The 16,456-nt window shown below is 45.3% G+C and overlaps 1 protein-coding gene across 4 annotated transcripts in view; it reads right to left on the bottom strand.

Annotated features, from left to right (window-relative positions):
* The window catches only part of LOC121275411 (nesprin-1-like), a 198,822-nt gene that overhangs the window by 161,169 nt on the left and 21,197 nt on the right, over positions 1 to 16,456 (bottom strand). For all 4 annotated transcript variants that reach the window (XM_041182983.1, XM_041182984.1, XM_041182985.1 and 1 more), the window contains 12 exons: positions 15,818 to 16,009; positions 14,351 to 14,485; positions 13,334 to 13,458; positions 11,237 to 11,399; positions 10,330 to 10,470; positions 10,087 to 10,242; positions 9,577 to 9,783; positions 6,872 to 6,973; positions 4,707 to 4,826; positions 3,404 to 3,604; positions 2,835 to 3,008; positions 494 to 625 (listed from right to left, as the gene is read on the bottom strand). In XM_041182983.1, the coding sequence (XP_041038917.1) occupies positions 494 to 625; positions 2,835 to 3,008; positions 3,404 to 3,604; positions 4,707 to 4,826; positions 6,872 to 6,973; positions 9,577 to 9,783; positions 10,087 to 10,242; positions 10,330 to 10,470; positions 11,237 to 11,399; positions 13,334 to 13,458; positions 14,351 to 14,485; positions 15,818 to 16,009 (1,848 nt within the window). The remainder of the gene's footprint in view (positions 1 to 493; positions 626 to 2,834; positions 3,009 to 3,403; positions 3,605 to 4,706; positions 4,827 to 6,871; positions 6,974 to 9,576; positions 9,784 to 10,086; positions 10,243 to 10,329; positions 10,471 to 11,236; positions 11,400 to 13,333; positions 13,459 to 14,350; positions 14,486 to 15,817; positions 16,010 to 16,456) is intronic.

Below are 16,456 nucleotides of genomic sequence, written 5' to 3'. Positions count from 1 at the left end.
GTATGTTCGATAGATTTCCACATGTTAAAACGTCAAGGGACATGGGGATAATGTGGGAAAATGGGGTTGAAGTAGAAGATCAGCCACAATCTCATTGAGTGGTGGAGTGGGCTCGAAGGACCGAATGGCCGACTCCTGCTCCTATTTCTTATGTTCCAAAATCTATTTCCTTCGGTGGGGTGAATTCAGAACAAGGGGGCATAATCTTAGAATTAGAGCTAGATCATTTAGGAGTGAAATTAGAAATGGTTAGTGAAATTTGGTAGTTCTGATCCCAGAAGATAGTGGATGACAGAGGCCAGTTGGAGCTTTCGAGATTGAGATTGCTAGGTTATTACACAAGGGGATCAAGGACTTGGAGCAAAGGTGAGTAAATGGTGTTGAAGTGCAGATTAGCCACGGTCCAACTGAATGGCGCAGCAGGCCCGAGATGCTGAATGGCCTCCTCCTGTACCTACGTTCCTAAGGAGCGGTAATCGAAACACAAACCAACCTGATACAGAGTGATCCGTTCAGTGAGGCGCTCCTCAGATTCCTCCACGAGTCCAGCTCCGGGGATATTGCTCTCCACCCCTTCCAGCTGCCTGTACAAAGCCTCATAATCCTTCGCCAGATTAGTCCAGGTCTAAAGAGGAGACACAGTGGAATACCTCAGATATCACGGCTCCAAATGCTAGCGGAGACTGAGAATTATTGAAAGGAAGTGACAACTTCAGGTTTTTTCCCCGTTGGATATTATGTTAGGTTCAGTGCTGCCGGTCAATCCCATGAACGGACCTTGTGTCTCCTGCAAACTGGACTGTGCCCTTCTTTAGCCCAATATTCAGGTAAACTATTTCAAGACATAGGAATCAAAACAGATAATTTTCACTCTATACACTGACTACAGAAATGTATCAGTGATTCTCTTCTCAAAAGCAGACTGAATATGCACTCAAAATGAGACACGGGCTCTAAGCTAACAGATAATTTACTAAATAAATCAGGACTATTGAGAGCTACAAAACAGAAGAGAATTCTCTATTCACAGCATCGAGGGTAGCCACTGCCCTAAATCTCCGGCCCCATTATCCCAGATATCTAGCCCCGTTTCTCAGGATCTCCGGCCCTGTTATTCCAAGTCTCTGGCCCCGTTATCCCAGATCTCCGGCCCCTTCATCCCAGTTCTGCAGTCCAGCCCAGCCCTATAGCAGATGTTTCCCAGGCTATGAAGGGAAACTCAAGAGAAGCTCACTGTTGACAGACACAGAGAGGGAACGAGTCATGCACTTGAGCCCCTTGCTCTCTCTTTGTACACGGACTTTAAAACATAAGTTCATTTCTTAAACTGTGAAACTGTGAAATGCTTACATAACTGGACCAACTTGTCTATTGGCTGACACAATCTTTAACACACACTCTGTCTGTTGCTTGGACAGCAAGCATTGACTAGAATCCAGGGAAATAAGAAACTAATTACAAGAGGTTACATTTCCCTATTCCCATGACAAACAATACTTGCCACAGAATGTGAAATCTCAGGTCCTTTAACCTAATTAAGTACCTTAGACGCCCCAACCATTCACACTTTGCCCACTCTAGACAGTGCCCCTGGTCTCTGATCTCACGGCTGCTCCTTTGAGACATACCCAGCGTAGTCCTCATTATCCATCCTGTGCCATTTCTAACGAGTTAAAAATTCAACACAGTGGGGGAAAAATAAAGCAAATCCAGGGAGGCTCACAAAGTGTAGAAACTTCCAGAAGCTGTGCCACAAAGCAACACCATGAACCAACACATGTTTTCAGAGCCTGAAAAAGCCCCAAATAGGTTCTAGTCAGGTCCGAAAGCAGGGAGATTTTATTAAATCACCCTGCAGGCTACAACAGCCTGTACGTAACTCCCGCGAGATTGTAATAGAAACATTTAGCCCAGGACAACTGGTTAAATCAGCTTGGGGGCCATTTCTCTGTCATGTGGCTGGGAATTAGTTCCACGTGCATATTAGATTATCAGCAAATAATTAGGAAAGTTAATAGAATGTTATCGTTTATTGTGAGGGGAATTAAATACAAAAGTAGGGAGGTTGTGCCTCAGTTGTGCAGGGCACTGGTGAGACCACATCTGGAGTACTGTGTACAGTACTGGTCTCCTTATTTAAGGAAGGATGTAAATGCGTTGGGGCAATTCAGAGAAGGTTTACTAGATGAATACCTGGAATAGGCAGGTTGTCTAATGAGGAAAAGTTGCACAGGCTAGGCTTATATCCTTTGGAGTTTAGAAAAGTAAGAGGCAACTTGATTGAAACATATAAGATCCTGAGGGTTCTTGACAGGGTGAGTGTGGAGAGGGTGTCTCCTCTTGTGGAAGAATCTAGAACTAGGGGTCACTGTTTAAAAATAAGATGTCCATTTAAGGCAGAGATGAGGAAAAGGTTTTTCTCTCAGAGGGTTGTGAGCCTTTGGAACTCTGCCTCAAAAGACAGTGGAATCAGAGTCTTTGATATATCTTTAAGGCAGAGCTAGATAGATTTCTGATAAGCAACAGGGTGAAAAGTTACCAAGGGTAGGTGAGAATGTGGAATTGAGGTTACAATCAGATCAAGCTGTGATCTTATTGAATGGCAGAGAGGCTTCAGTGGCCTACTCCTGCTCTTAATTCATGTGTTTGTATTTTACAGCGTGATAGTCACAAACTGAGATTACTTCACTTCTAACAATTATCCTGAATCCTGAAAATATGGTTGGGGACCAACATGGGCACCAATGGGGTATTTTTGTGTTACCCTTTATGGGTGATGCATTGCAAATCTCGACAAACCGCTGTCATTTCTAACCCCGTGTCAAAGAGCTTACCTCAAAAATGCTTTCTAGTTCCACACCTCTCTTGTGAGCCTTCTTCAGTAAGGCCGAGGTCTTGCTCATCAGCTCCTGCTGGGAGCTGGTTTCTTTTTGGTGGATACAGGTGCTTACTTTTTTACAAAGTGTTTCTGTAAGGATCTTGTGAGACTCCAACCCTTGGAAAAACTCCTGTGAAAAAATACAAACACCTGACTGATTTGGAAAGCAATCTACAGGAAAGACTTCACTGTGATTACTCCACTCATTTTGAATCTTCAGCTGAAGAACTTTGCAGATAACAATAATTTAGCACCTTTAACACCATATGGAAGGAACAAACTGTGACCAGTATTAGAGGGGGGTGGCTGGAAGCACATTCAAAAAGACAGGTTAAAGAAAGCAGGAAGAGAAGTAGCAAGACGGAGTGGGTTAGGGAGGGAGAACTGGATGCTTGGATCAAGACGCTGTTACTGATGGTTGGTTAAATGGAGCACTCGCTGTGCCTCCGAAACGTACCTCTGGTCATCAGTCCTCACATCCGCGGGGTATAGGCAACAGCTTACAATCCTCCGTGCCATGCTCACCTTGTGCTTCTCCAGAAGGCTCTTGACGTCTTCCCTGGAGGTGACCAGGATCCTCTTATCCAGCGACATCTTCTCTTGGCCTGTGTCAGTCAGATCGGCCAGGTCCTGCAGGGCTTGTTCATACTGGCTCCTCAGTGCCAGGCTCTGGTTTAAAGAGCTGCGGCTGGACCCAATGATCATCGTCAACTCTTCGTACATATCCTTTAAGAGGATGGAAAGCGTTATGAAATGCACCAGGATCTCCTGCACTGACTGCCTATCAGCTACACTATTGAATGCAACTGGCACAAACAATATTGTAGGGGAGGCCCAATTTCACCTTTTGAATTTTTTCCCCACGTGACCCTCTTTATTTCTGCCTCTGCCTTTGCTTGGCTACTTCTTGAAAAAATCCTTTTCTCCCCACCCCCAAGAAGGGATTTGAAAAAAAATTGCCAACATCGTAAGAATAGCCAGCAACTCTGTTCTGCCTGCTGGTGCCTAATAGTCACCCGTGCTCTCATGACCCATGTAGTGCTACTTGCCGATAATGCCATGGAGATACTTAAGGGGCTGACCTTGCCTTATCAGTTCATTCAGGCAGGGTCACACACAGTACCCAGGATCTGCAGGAGTGCACTATCTAACCTACAATACTGTTATTAACATCCATGGAGATCCATGTTAACATCCATGGAGATCCACGTTAATCTGTGTTAGTTATTTCCAAAGCCAAATGTTGCATCAGTATTATAAATTAACCACAGTCACATACATCACAGAGACCAACCTATCAACCAACCCATTACATATATAACCAAACACATAACCAACCAACACAACACATTACTTTTACAAAACAACAACAGAACTACCCGGAAAAACTCAGCAGGTCTGGCAGCATCGGCGGAGAAGAAAAGAGTTGACGTTTCGAGTCCTCATGACCCTTTTCTTCTCCACCGATGCTGCCAGACCTCCTGAGTTTTTTCCAGGTAATTCTGTTTTTGTTTTGGATTTCCAGCATCCGCAGTTTTTTGTTTTTTACATTACTTTTACAACCGCACCTCCACACACATCACACCCACCTCGGGCACTACGATTTCTATATGGAATCCTATTAAGAAGAAAACAGTAAAATGGGGCTCTGTAAAACCAGCTCCTGAAAGGGGCCCCAAATTCAGCACAGGCCAGAATTAGCCCCTCCCCCCACCTCCCCCACACTAAAGTGTCTGTTTCTGTGAAGAAAAGATGTTTCAGTCAATGGTCGAGCTGATCTTGGTAGCGACCTTTCCCCGAGAAATTTCTACAGTAATTGACTCCAAACCTGGACTTTAGAAAGGTCCAGCAGAATAGCCTGATCTGGTTGCAGTTCCTCTCCTCTCTCCTTTAAGTGGCCAATTCGCGTCTCAAATTCCCTCAGATCATCTTCCGCCTGCAAAATAGCCTGTGAATGAAAATAACAAATCTTAATGCAGCCTACACATGGACACACTCACAATAGCCCCACCACCTCAGGTTGGGAGAGATGAGAAGATTGTAAGGGGAGGTCTCTTTTACATCCTCCACTAGCATACAAATAATGAGAGAAAAGTGGTCCAATCTTTAATGGCTGGACCTCTGTGTAACTTTGATCAGCCTTATTAATAATTTACTCGACTGCTTGGGCAGATAGGTTATGATCCTGTGTACTCATCCTCCATGCATTGTTTTGATCAGAAAGCATTGCTTGAAAGGATGGTGGAAGCAGATTCAATAGTAACTTCCAAACAGAGAACTGAATGTGTATTTGAAAAGGAAAAATGAGAGAGCTCCTTCAAAGAGCTGGCATGGGTATGACAGGCTGAATAACCTCCTTCTGCGCTGTCAGGTTCGATACTCCTGTCAAAATATCACCTAAGCATTTTCTAATTAGTGTTTCTGGAAAATGAGGACTTGAATGGTATTTCGGTTCATAATACCGTCATTTGGTCTTGGGCAATGACATAAGTACTTGTACATTGAACCTGACTTAATCACATGCCCATGAAATGGAGGGATAAACATAATTAATCTATAAGTGCACCAAGGTTTCAACTTCAGGCAATGTTCCCTTTGGTGTGCTATCTGTTTATTGCTCTGCATGATGTATTGCAGAGAGCTGCATGGCTGTGTGTATCTGAGGAGGGATGGCGGTTGTTTATTGCACCGTGCAGTCCATTTTAGATTGAAATGTAGCCGCGCAGTTCAGAGGGAACATTAATAGCGGGGCAGCAGCCAATGTTTATGGTTGTTTAATAGCACAATACTTTGGGTAGAACCTTCCAGTCCCCTGCCGTCAGCGGGAATTGTGGCGGGTGGGATCGGAAGGTTTGGAGTAAGGCCAGAAGGCGAAAATCCGCCAGCAGGAAAACAAGTTGCAATCTTCCCCTCGGAGCTTTCGTGGCGGGTTCATGACGGGTCGCCTTTCCCCCTGGTGAATGTCGAGATCCTGAATGCTCCAGGGCTACAGGCTGGGATCTTGCACCCCCTGCGAATTCTTCCGCCCCACTGGTAGGAAATCGGGCCGTTCTGTTACCCGGTCTGTAAACGGGGCGCGCACCCCCAGTGTGGGAGATCTCTCACTTACCTGCCACTGGGCACGGCTTTTGCCATTGGAACCCCTCTTCTCCTGAGGCTGGCAGCCTATCACGCAGCAGATGGCATGCACACGAAGGAGGGGGGTGGGGGGAGGGGGAGTTGGAACACATGAAGAAAGGGGGCGTCAGGAGATGAGGTCCAAGGGGGCGGTGGGGTCCGGGGAAAGGGCCACTCTGCAAGGGGCTGGGGGAGGGGACGTGTCCAGATGCCTTTTAAATATGTCGCCCGGACATGATGGTGAGGCAGCCGACTTCCTGCCTGACACGCCACGAGATTTGGCGTGAACCTTGCGGCTGCATAATTAATGAGCTGAACATTGCCCGATTTGGTGCCTTTACCTGTTTACGCTCTGCGGCATGAGTCCCTCAGGCTTCCTGCCCCGCCACAAGACTTAATCCCAGAGCGGAAGATTCCGCCCTTTATAAGGTTAGATAAAGTCAGGTGAAGGGATTTGAGAGGGTAAAGAGTGAAAGACTGTTTCTCACTGGTTGGTTAATCTTGCAGATTATCACTGGAAGAATGAAGGTGGAAAGCGAGAGAAAATGTTTTCACACAGAGGGTTCTACAAAGGGCTGGTGAGGTAGACACTATAACATCAGTTAAAAGGGAAAATGGATATTTGGAAAGGATGGATACAAAAAGGACAAATGGATACTGGATTAGAGTAAACAGATCCAGTGGAAGTACTAGCAACAAAACAAGAATCATGAACCAAGCGGCAAGTCAAAAATTCCCAAACTCTTCAAAGGGACAAAAGCAATCTTCTTAGAAGTTGCTTCCCTTCCCTCCAATATCTGTCTTGGAATTCCATCCTACCCCTTAGAACTGGGAATGACTGACATGGCAGCTTCATCCAACAGAAATTACCTTTACCTGCAGTTGCTCTGTGACAGTATGCTCCAAAGCCTCGGCCAGCTTTTGTAGGACCACGTATTTACTGTCAGCCAGGGAGGTAATCAACAGCTTCAACTCAGTCTACAAGCAGAGAACACCAGTGAGATTTTGATAGGGTCAAACTTCGACTATGAGACATACAAGCAATGACGCACATCAAGTACTGTACTGTATATCAAACTGATCTACAAACACAATCATAAGTACCTTCCAGGCACTGAGTCTCAGGCACATAATTTAGCCTAAGGTAGACAGATTGTAGTACTGAGGGAGTGCTGCAGTGTCGGATGTGCCACCTTTCTCTTAGGTGGATGTAAAATATCTGACATCTCTATTCAAAGAGCTCGGGAGCTCTCTCCAACGTCTCGGGCAATAAATATTTCTCAACCGACATCACTAAGACAGATTATCTATTCATTTATTTCATTGCTTCTGGGATCTTACTGTATGCTGCATTTCCTCCAACTGTGACTACACTTTAAGAAATGCTTCAGTGGCAGTAAAGTACTTTGAGATGTCCTGAGGTCATGAAAGGTGTTATATAGATGCAAGTTTTTTTCTCCTTTTTATGTTCCCACAAAGCTGTACATATTCCAGGTTGCTGACGCTAAGATATCTTGTTCTGACTTGTGATTTATCCATCAATTAGGTTGCAGTGCCACAAACAGTCCTTTCAAAACCTCCAGGTAGACAAACTCAAACAGAACAAACCAGAAAGTGGGAATTAAGTGTAAACTAAATATTCTGGTTTTGAAAGGTTAGATTGTCATGGTTTGCGAGTCAAAGATGGTCCACAGTTTGGGCACTCCTTTCTACTGTATGAGTTAGGCAGGCAAGGACAATGCAAGCAAACGAGTGCTGCTTTGTGAGCAAGGAGTACCTGTCTGATTAGTGTGGAGGTAGCATAATCCAGCATCTCCAGGAAGTTCCAACTCACACCTCACTTATCTCATTTTCTCGTGAAGAAAGCATCATGAACAGATGCAGAAATGTCAGTTCCCCTTAGCCCTCTCCCCTTATCAGCCATCTCCCTTCGACTATACTGTTAGCTCTCTCCCGTTTTTCCCATATGGTGCTTCACTTCCCTCCTCCTCCTCTTGCAAAATGCTGAAAAGGCTCTTCCATGCCAGGTGTGCTCGATTAATGCTGCTGTTCTACACAAACTATGCGCTCCAACTTCTGACTGCTGTTTCCAGACCTTGGCATAATTTAGCCACACTGCACTGGAAGACAGCCTTTCCTGCAGTGCCCATTATGGGTCTTAGTTGTTCCATATACATTTTGGTCTTGATTATCCACAGCACAGTGTAAGTAATACAGGCATACCAGACCTAAGCGGTAAAGAATCACCAACAGTTTTCAGATACATTTCATCATTCAGCCCCACGTTGAATCACTTGCTGGGCAGAATTTTTCGCTCGGTGTGCGGGTGTGTGCCCAACCCACTCGAGTGTGAAACAGCACTTGATGATGTCGGGCGAGCGTCCCGAAGTCACCGTGCACTTCGCGCAATATTTTGGTCAGTGGGCGCGCATCCGACTCTTACATGCGCCTGCCGATGATTAAGAGGCTTATTAAGGCCATTAAAGTAGTAATTAGCTGTGATTTTTCGTTGCCTGTCCATCCACGGGTGGGAGGAATGGGGAGGGGGGGTGGTGGGGGATGAGGTTTCTGTTATTAAATTTTTTAAAATAAGAACGTGTGAACAGAATTTTCATCTGGTATGTGTTCGGGTGGCCGATTCTGATGTGTAGGTATTTTTTCCTAGTCTTTAAAATCTTTATTTTTGGCATTTAAATGCTTCCAGTTCCGTGAGGCAGCTCTCTACCTTCAGGGAGCTTTCATTGTGCGCTTCCCCACGCTGACCTCCCAGCGTTCGCCCTCCTCCCACCACCCCCCAACACCGGCAGCGCTCAGCCTTTCAGTGGGCCTTTCATGCTGGTGGGCGGTTAATTGGCCAGCCAGCATGCAATCATGGTCGGGGGCCGATTACAGCTGGGGTCCTTTCCCTGGCTGCTCCCAGGCCCACCTGCCTAAGGTAAAATTCAGGCCATTGTTTCTGACGGTTTCTTCTTATAACCTGCCAAACATATTTAACATTTGGCAGATAAGTACGATTGTAGCACAATTTTAATCAATCAAAGCACATATTATAGAAATTTAATATTTAACTTCTATATACGTTAAAAATCTTCCTATCAACCTCCAGCATTATAAAATCCTCTGACCGTTTATACATTAAGGACTCTCTATGTAAACTGATCAGACTGTTACTCCCTTAGTACAGACAGTAGTTACTCTCTCCCATCAGTGGTGACACCTTAGTCCCCGAATTTTACATATTTTAACCGCACTGCAGGGTAACTCCACTCTGCCAATCCACTCCACTTCTTAAATTGTTCCAAACTGCCTTGCATTTTGTTATTTAATTTGATATTATCATGAGCTAAAATGTTAACTAAAAGTAATCCTGCAATTTTTGAGTAGTACTTGGTGACGTGCAGCAAGTGCTCTGTGCAGATGTGCACTCACAGATATAATACTCTATACTTTTAAAATTTGGAAATGGAAAAGTACATCTGCTGGGGCACTACAAGCAGTGAGCACTCTAACCGGACTCCATGCTAATCCTCCAGTATGGTTAAGTAAAACGAAATGAATCCTGAATACAGAGCACCACTTACTTGGTACTCCATCAGCTGCTGCAATTGGTCTTTCATGTGCTCACACTGTTGCTTCACCGTTAACCCCAGCACACTCAGCCTCTCCTGGAGGCAGCTCAGGGCGTCCTCAATCACATCCTGGTTTTTGGGCTCCGGGACAATATGGAAGAAGGCATCCTTCTTCTCGTTTACTTCATCAATCACTTCCTCGATATCTTTTGCAAGGGCCTAGGTAACAAAAAAAAAAGAGCAGTTGGCATCAAACTGTTGAGTTGACCTGCAGCACACACTAGAGAAGCTGGGTCACCTATCCCCAGTTACAAGATTGCCTTGATTGACTAAGAGGAAATTCTTGGTCTTTACTCTTCACCTTTCCCTAACACCTGCACTCAGGCGTACAACAGTCTCAATGCAAACACAGCTCCGGTCCCTCTACTACAATCCGCAAATACATCCTTAATAACGAACCGTGAGGTGGAATCAATTCCACGTTAACGTCATTAAATATGGATGACACTGATGGCTTCTTACCTCGTCATGATACAAGTGTGCTTCAACCTTTTCCGGGAGGAAACTTGCACTGGCAAATAAGTGATCTTCAACACCATCCAGCCAGTGGGAGGTAACCGAGGCCGCATCATACAACTTCTGCTCCAGGGGGAGGCTTTGCTCCTCAGCATCTTTACCCTTCACAGAGATGGAAAGTGAGCCCGCTTGTTTGACTGCTTCAATCAAAAACTTAAATAAAATTGAGAAAGGAAGCGTGCATTATACCTGAGGGGAAACATTTCCTATAGCTTGGCCCAGGCCAGTCAACAGGGATTTGGCTGTCTGCACCGACTTGTCCAATGTCTGAGCTTCCCCTTTAAATAAAGCCATACCACTTGACACTGCACTGGACAGACTATAAACCTGCTAACAGTAAAGAGAGAATCATTTCAAAAGTGCTTGTTAGGCACAGACTGCATTCATTCAAAGGCCAATCAATCCTGCAGTCTATTGGTGAGTGCAATTAACAGCCAGGCCACTGTGTTGTTTTAGTCACTAGCAAATCCCTATCATAAATGGATATTTATAGCAATGGCTGGCATTGCTAGCCCCCTGGGACAAGGTCAGGTCAAAGGTTCTGATCCTGAACACCTTTCAGGAAGCCATGACCACAGGGACAGAGGGTTGGAGATAGGGCTTGCAAGTGTCAGTCAATAGTACTCTTGCCCGAGTCCGGTCCTGGGTTCAAACACCACTCTAGAGGCTTGAGCACATAATCCAGGTTGACCCTTTAGTGCAGTACTGAGTGTGTGTTCTACTGTCAGAAGCACCGTCTTTCATATGAGACATTAACCCACGACTCATTCTCAGCTGGAGACAAAAAGTACCATGGCACTCTTCGAAGAAGAGCAAGAGCATTCTGCCGGTATCCTGGCCAATACTTATCCCGCAATCATCAAAGATTATCTGGTCATTATCACATTGCTGTTTGTGGGAGCTTGCTGTGCGCAAATTGGCTGCTGGATTTCCTACATTACACCAGCGGCTACACTTCCAAAGTACTTTGTAGCAAAGCACTTGGGGATGTCCTGGCATTCTGAAAGGCACTGTACAGTATTAATGTAACTTCATTTATGTGAAGGTCGACACACTGTGGGATGGGGGCTATATGTTCCAGCAGTTACCCAGTTACCTGTTGCTCCTGGTTTTGCTCCAATGTGTTTTTGAACATCTTCTGCTTGGTGCTGATCTCTTTCTGGAGGTTCTGCCACTTGATCCTCAGTTGCTGCAAGGCAAATAGCTTCTCCCCTTCGAAACCAAGCTCCTGCGGTAAAGTTTCAGATCGGGCTGTCTCACTGATGAAACCCCAAAAAAAAAACCTAAATGTCAGTAATGCTGCCTCCCCAACCAATGACAAGCCAGTCAAGTCATTTTGGCAGAAAAACACCCAGGGCAGAAATTTCTATTTGGTGTGCGAGCGCGTGTCCGACATGCCAGAACGAAATATGACGCACGATGATGTTAGGTGTCATCGCGAAGTCGCACGATATTTCATTCGGCGGGCGTGCACCAGAGTCGGCTGCGCACCCGCCAATAATTGATAGGCCTATTAAGCCTATTAGCCAGATAATTAACCTAAATTTCACGCTGCCCGTCCAACCTTTTGGGCAGCAAAAAGGTCAAGCAGCCTGTACGTTTTTAGGAAACCTCATCCACAAGCGGATGTTTCATTAAATTTTTATTGTATTTATTTATTTTTTAAAAAAGAGCTTCAATCTCCCTGAGGCAGCTCCATGCATGTGTGAAAGAGCGCTGGAAACGACTTTCCCTCCTCCCTCCGCCCGCACAGGTAGCGCTCACCACCGCTCGCAATCCACACAGGGCAAGCCTTAGTTGGCCTGCCCATGGAAAATCATGGTGTGGAGCCGATCACAGGCGGCCCTGCCCGCTCCCGCCGAGTCCGCCCGACCAATGGAAAATCCTGACCCGGTCATTATCTTTACTTGCCCAGCTTCTTCCCTGTGATCCCAAAAGTGCCAACTCCTTTCTGGGGTACTGTGCCATGTGCACCAGCTGCCTTCTGCAAGTCACTGCTATGTGATCCTGGTCAAGCGAGTGTCAGTAGGTTATTCTGCCACACAATGGGCATTGCCATTGAACCTAACCATATCTGAGATTGCCATTTAACGGGGCAGGAGGAAGAAGGTGAGATAACCCTCGGGGGCAAGAATCCAGGACTCACATTACTGTTAATATCACGGGGGCACTGAAGCCAATTGGAGCATGCTTACCACCGTGAGGTCGGGTAACTCAGCACAGACTCAGGTCCATCTCAGTGCGTATGGCTCACACGCACACAGAGGACTCTCTCTCCACCTCATTCCCTTTGAGTTACTGAGGTTTATTTATATAAGCCAGTAAATCTAGGGTGCAGGAGCCTCAGTCTAGACGTTTCTAATGGTAGAACTTCCCCAGGGCATCTTCAGCTCCTTTAAGCTCGATGGAAACCACGGTCCTGCAGGAGGAATGGGAGAACCTCCAAGGATATTCACCAGCCTCTGTCCTAAGGTATTTATCACAAACCTGGCTTTAGGTGGGTTTATTGAATGTGAATGCAGTTGTAAAGTAAATTAAGGAAATACAAGAGGCCACTTTATGAGGCTGGATTGCTGACTGGGAGCTCTACCTAACAGCCACAAATATCAAGGAGCCAGACACAAAATATCCTTTGGGCTTCCCAGTATTGGACCCAGGAAGGAAGGCTATATCCCAATAGTCAGCTGTGGTTCAATGGGTTGCACTCACTTCTGAGTCAGAAGATCATGGGTTCAAGGCTCCCTCCGGAGATATTTACCACTCAATTAACATCACTAAAACAGATAATCTAGTCATTTATCTCATTGCTGTTTGTGGGATGCTGTTGTGTACCAAACTGGCTGCTGCTTTTCCTACATTACAGTTCTAGAAGTACTTCATTGGCTGTAAAGTGCTCTGGGGCATCCTGAGATAGTGAAAGTCACCATGCGAACACAAGTCTTTCTCTTTTACTATACTTCAAAGCAATGTCTGTGTTGGTGACTGCAAGTAGATTTCAGCAGGTTTCCAATTGAACAAAGCCTCTAACCTTTAGCCGCCAACTGATGGCTAACACAGGGTTGGAGCTTGCACAACGGGCAAAGAGGATTTACTGAAACAGGCAAAACTGAGTCCGACAAGGTTAATAACGTCAAGGCTTCCCTGTTGCTGGGAAGAGGCACCCAATCTTTTAACTGGAAGCCTGGGTACTCACACAGCCTGCGGCCTCTGCTCCTCACCGACAGTCTCCATGCTGCTTTGTTGTGTCATGATCTTCTCTCCACTGCTGGCAACTGACCGCAGAAGGTTCTTCTGCTCTGCAAGCTGCTGCTCCAACTCCTGGAGACAGATTGAGAAAACAATCGAAACAGATCGGTGAAACAAAACCCTTGTCATTTACGAAGGAAACGGACCAGTGAGCGTTAGCGCCAGCCCTGCGTCCGATTCACACGATAGCTTCACTGCTGAATCACTAGCTCATCCCACCTTGCTGACTGAACCACTGAGCGTTTCGAGCATTTTCACTGGGGTTTCAGATTTGCAAAACCTGCATTTTGCGCTTGAAGCTAAACTTCGTGTTGGGTTTACTGTTTTCTACAACGCCTGAACTCATTCCAATATTGAACATGTTAAGAGTGCAGGCAAAGGGAAGTTGGCTCACAACAAACCTGTTGTGGAATGGATAAATGGTTGAAGGCCTGAGCTCCTCAGTCTTCAGCATTTTTTTAAAGTAATTAATAAGAAGAATTTTAGTCAGGTTTGCATTTTCTGCTGGATTCCTGCTTGAAGGAACGCTCTGTGCTCCTTCCCAATTGACTTTGAGAAGCACCTTATTTCTTTCTTATTTCTTACACTGATGCCACATCTCCAGCGCATTTTTCCTTCTGCTAATTGATTTACTTTTTTTAAAACAAAAAGTGTTCTTGGGATGTGATCAGCACTGACAAGATAGCATGCATTGCTCAAACGTATTCGCCCTGAGAAGGAGGCGGTGGGTCGCCATTGCTTTCTTGTAAGGAGTGGGCCACTTCAGAAGGCATCATCCACGTACAGTGAGAACATACCTGTAGGCCAAACTAGGGGAATGTGACAACAGTCCCTTCCCTGAGGAGAATTAGTGAACCGGTCGGATTTTGTTGCAAAGGAAAGTAAAATGCTGGCCTTTATTGTAATGAGAAACTCATCCTTGGTGTTGATCTATGAGCTAAATATTAGCGAATGGCCCACTTGCCTTCTGTCTCAGTAGGCTGTTCTGCTGGTGCTGATAGCGAGTGGCTCGAGCCTGTACCAGCCACTCCTGGACACTGGGGCTCGAGTGGAATGTGGAATCTATTTCCGTGTCCTCCTTCTCCTGCACCACACCGTGCTTTACCATACAGAAAACAAAGCATATGCTTAGTTGATGGGATTATATCACCAATTGCAACAATTCCCACCTAATGCTCTTTTGGTACAAATAAAAAAAATTCATTTAAGAAGGGGCACCTTGAAAGCGGGATAGTTATAGCCCTTCCCCATTGCCCCAAGTTTGATGCAACTCAGTGGCTTGCGAGACATCTTCAGAGGGCAATTAGGTGTCAATCACTTTGGTGTGAGTTCATAACTATAGGCCAGACCAGGTAAGGATGGCCTGGTACCTTTTCTAACGAATAAACCTGCTAGGTTTTTACAGCAAACCAACAACCTTCATGGCTCTTATCAATTTTTTTAATTTTCAGGCTTTTCAAATTAAAACTGAAATCAAATTCTCTACTTTCCACTGTGGGATTTGGATTCACGTTCACTGGATTAATGAGAGAGGTGGAGGGAAGGACCTAGATTCCCTCTGTATCCAAAAATCTGTGTGTGTGTGTATGTGTGTGTGTGTGTGTGTATGTATGTATGTGTATGTGTGTGTCTGTCTGTCATGTGTGTGTGTTTGTGTGGCATGTGTGTCTGTTTGTCATGTGTGTGTGTGTGGTATGTGCGCACGCACATGTGTGTGTGTGTGTGTGGTATGTGTGTCTGTATGTCATGTGTATGTGTGTGTGCGTGTATGTGTGATGTGTGCATTGTGTATGCCTGTGTGTCCATATGTCATGTATGTGTCTGGTATGTGTGTCTGTCGGTCTTGTGTGTGTGTGTGTATATGTGTGTGTGTGTGTGTGTGTGTGTGTGTGTGTCTGTCATGCATGTGCATGTGTATGTGTGATGTGTGTTTGTGTGTACCTGTCGCTTGAGTGTGATTGCATGTGTGAGTGTGTGTGGTTCGAGTCCAATATGACTCTGCTTCGGAACAGAACAGAAGGGTTTAAGAATTATACTGATGTCAATCAGTCTTTGGAAGAAAATAAATTCTGCATTGCAAATAATATAAGTCAACAGCTCTGGCACAGAATGTTGTAGCAATGAAGCCAGACAAAGTATGATGGGACTTATGTTCAACTGCCAGATCGCTTCAGTCTGGCATTGAATAAGCCAATGCATCCCCAAGGTTTGGGTGGGGAGGGGGTTTATATTAGGAAAGGAACAAGCACAAAAACAACATAGAAAGTTGCTTGGAACCAGGTGACTCCACACCTGCCCCTTCATCTGCAAGAGATGGGCAGGGGGGAGAATTTTTAAAAATGTAGCATACCCTCACAAAACATTGCAATGGAATGAGAGTGCTCCGACGTGAACAATGCAGTTAGCAAGAGGATGAGAGTAAAAACCTTACTTTGATAGTGATTCTTCTGTCCTGCAGCATTTTCTGCAGTTCCGTCAAACTCCCCTTTAGATTCCGGAGTTTCTCGGTCAGGTGCTCCGCTTGCCCCCGGGTCTGGGGCTTCCCCTCTATGAGCAGGTTCTCACTGTTCATGAAGAGCTCAGAAACGGATGCCACTTTCTGCTCGATCTCCACCAACATGTTCTGTTGCAGCAAAAACAGCAAGATCAACTCAAATCTTCCTCCAACACACACACACACACACACACACACACACACCACAACGTCTGGGAAGACCCATATATTTAGACTCATATATTTATCATAAGTAGCAGTTAATCTGATTCTTCAAGACACCTACTCTGTAAATAGTTCAGAATCTAAAAGTCTGAAACACTTTTGTTTTGCAAAAACATCCTACTTCACATGGCTGGTGCACAGGTTATTGACTGTGTGTCCTGGTCAACATTTATCCCTCAACCAACACCTAAAACAGATTACCTGGACATTACTGCATTGCTGACTGTGGGATCTTGCTGTGCACAAATTGGCTGCCATGTTTTGTAAATTACAACAGTAACTGCTTTGACTATAAAGCACTTTGGGACATTCTGAGGTCATAATGGGCACTATATAAATGCAAGTTTGCTT

The sequence above is a fragment of the Carcharodon carcharias genome, chromosome 2, assembly GCF_017639515.1.
Source record: "Carcharodon carcharias isolate sCarCar2 chromosome 2, sCarCar2.pri, whole genome shotgun sequence".
NCBI classification, from domain to species: domain Eukaryota; kingdom Metazoa; phylum Chordata; class Chondrichthyes; order Lamniformes; family Lamnidae; genus Carcharodon; species Carcharodon carcharias.
Note: the sequence above shows the minus strand (reverse complement) of the source record. Positions and strands in the feature narration are given on the sequence as shown.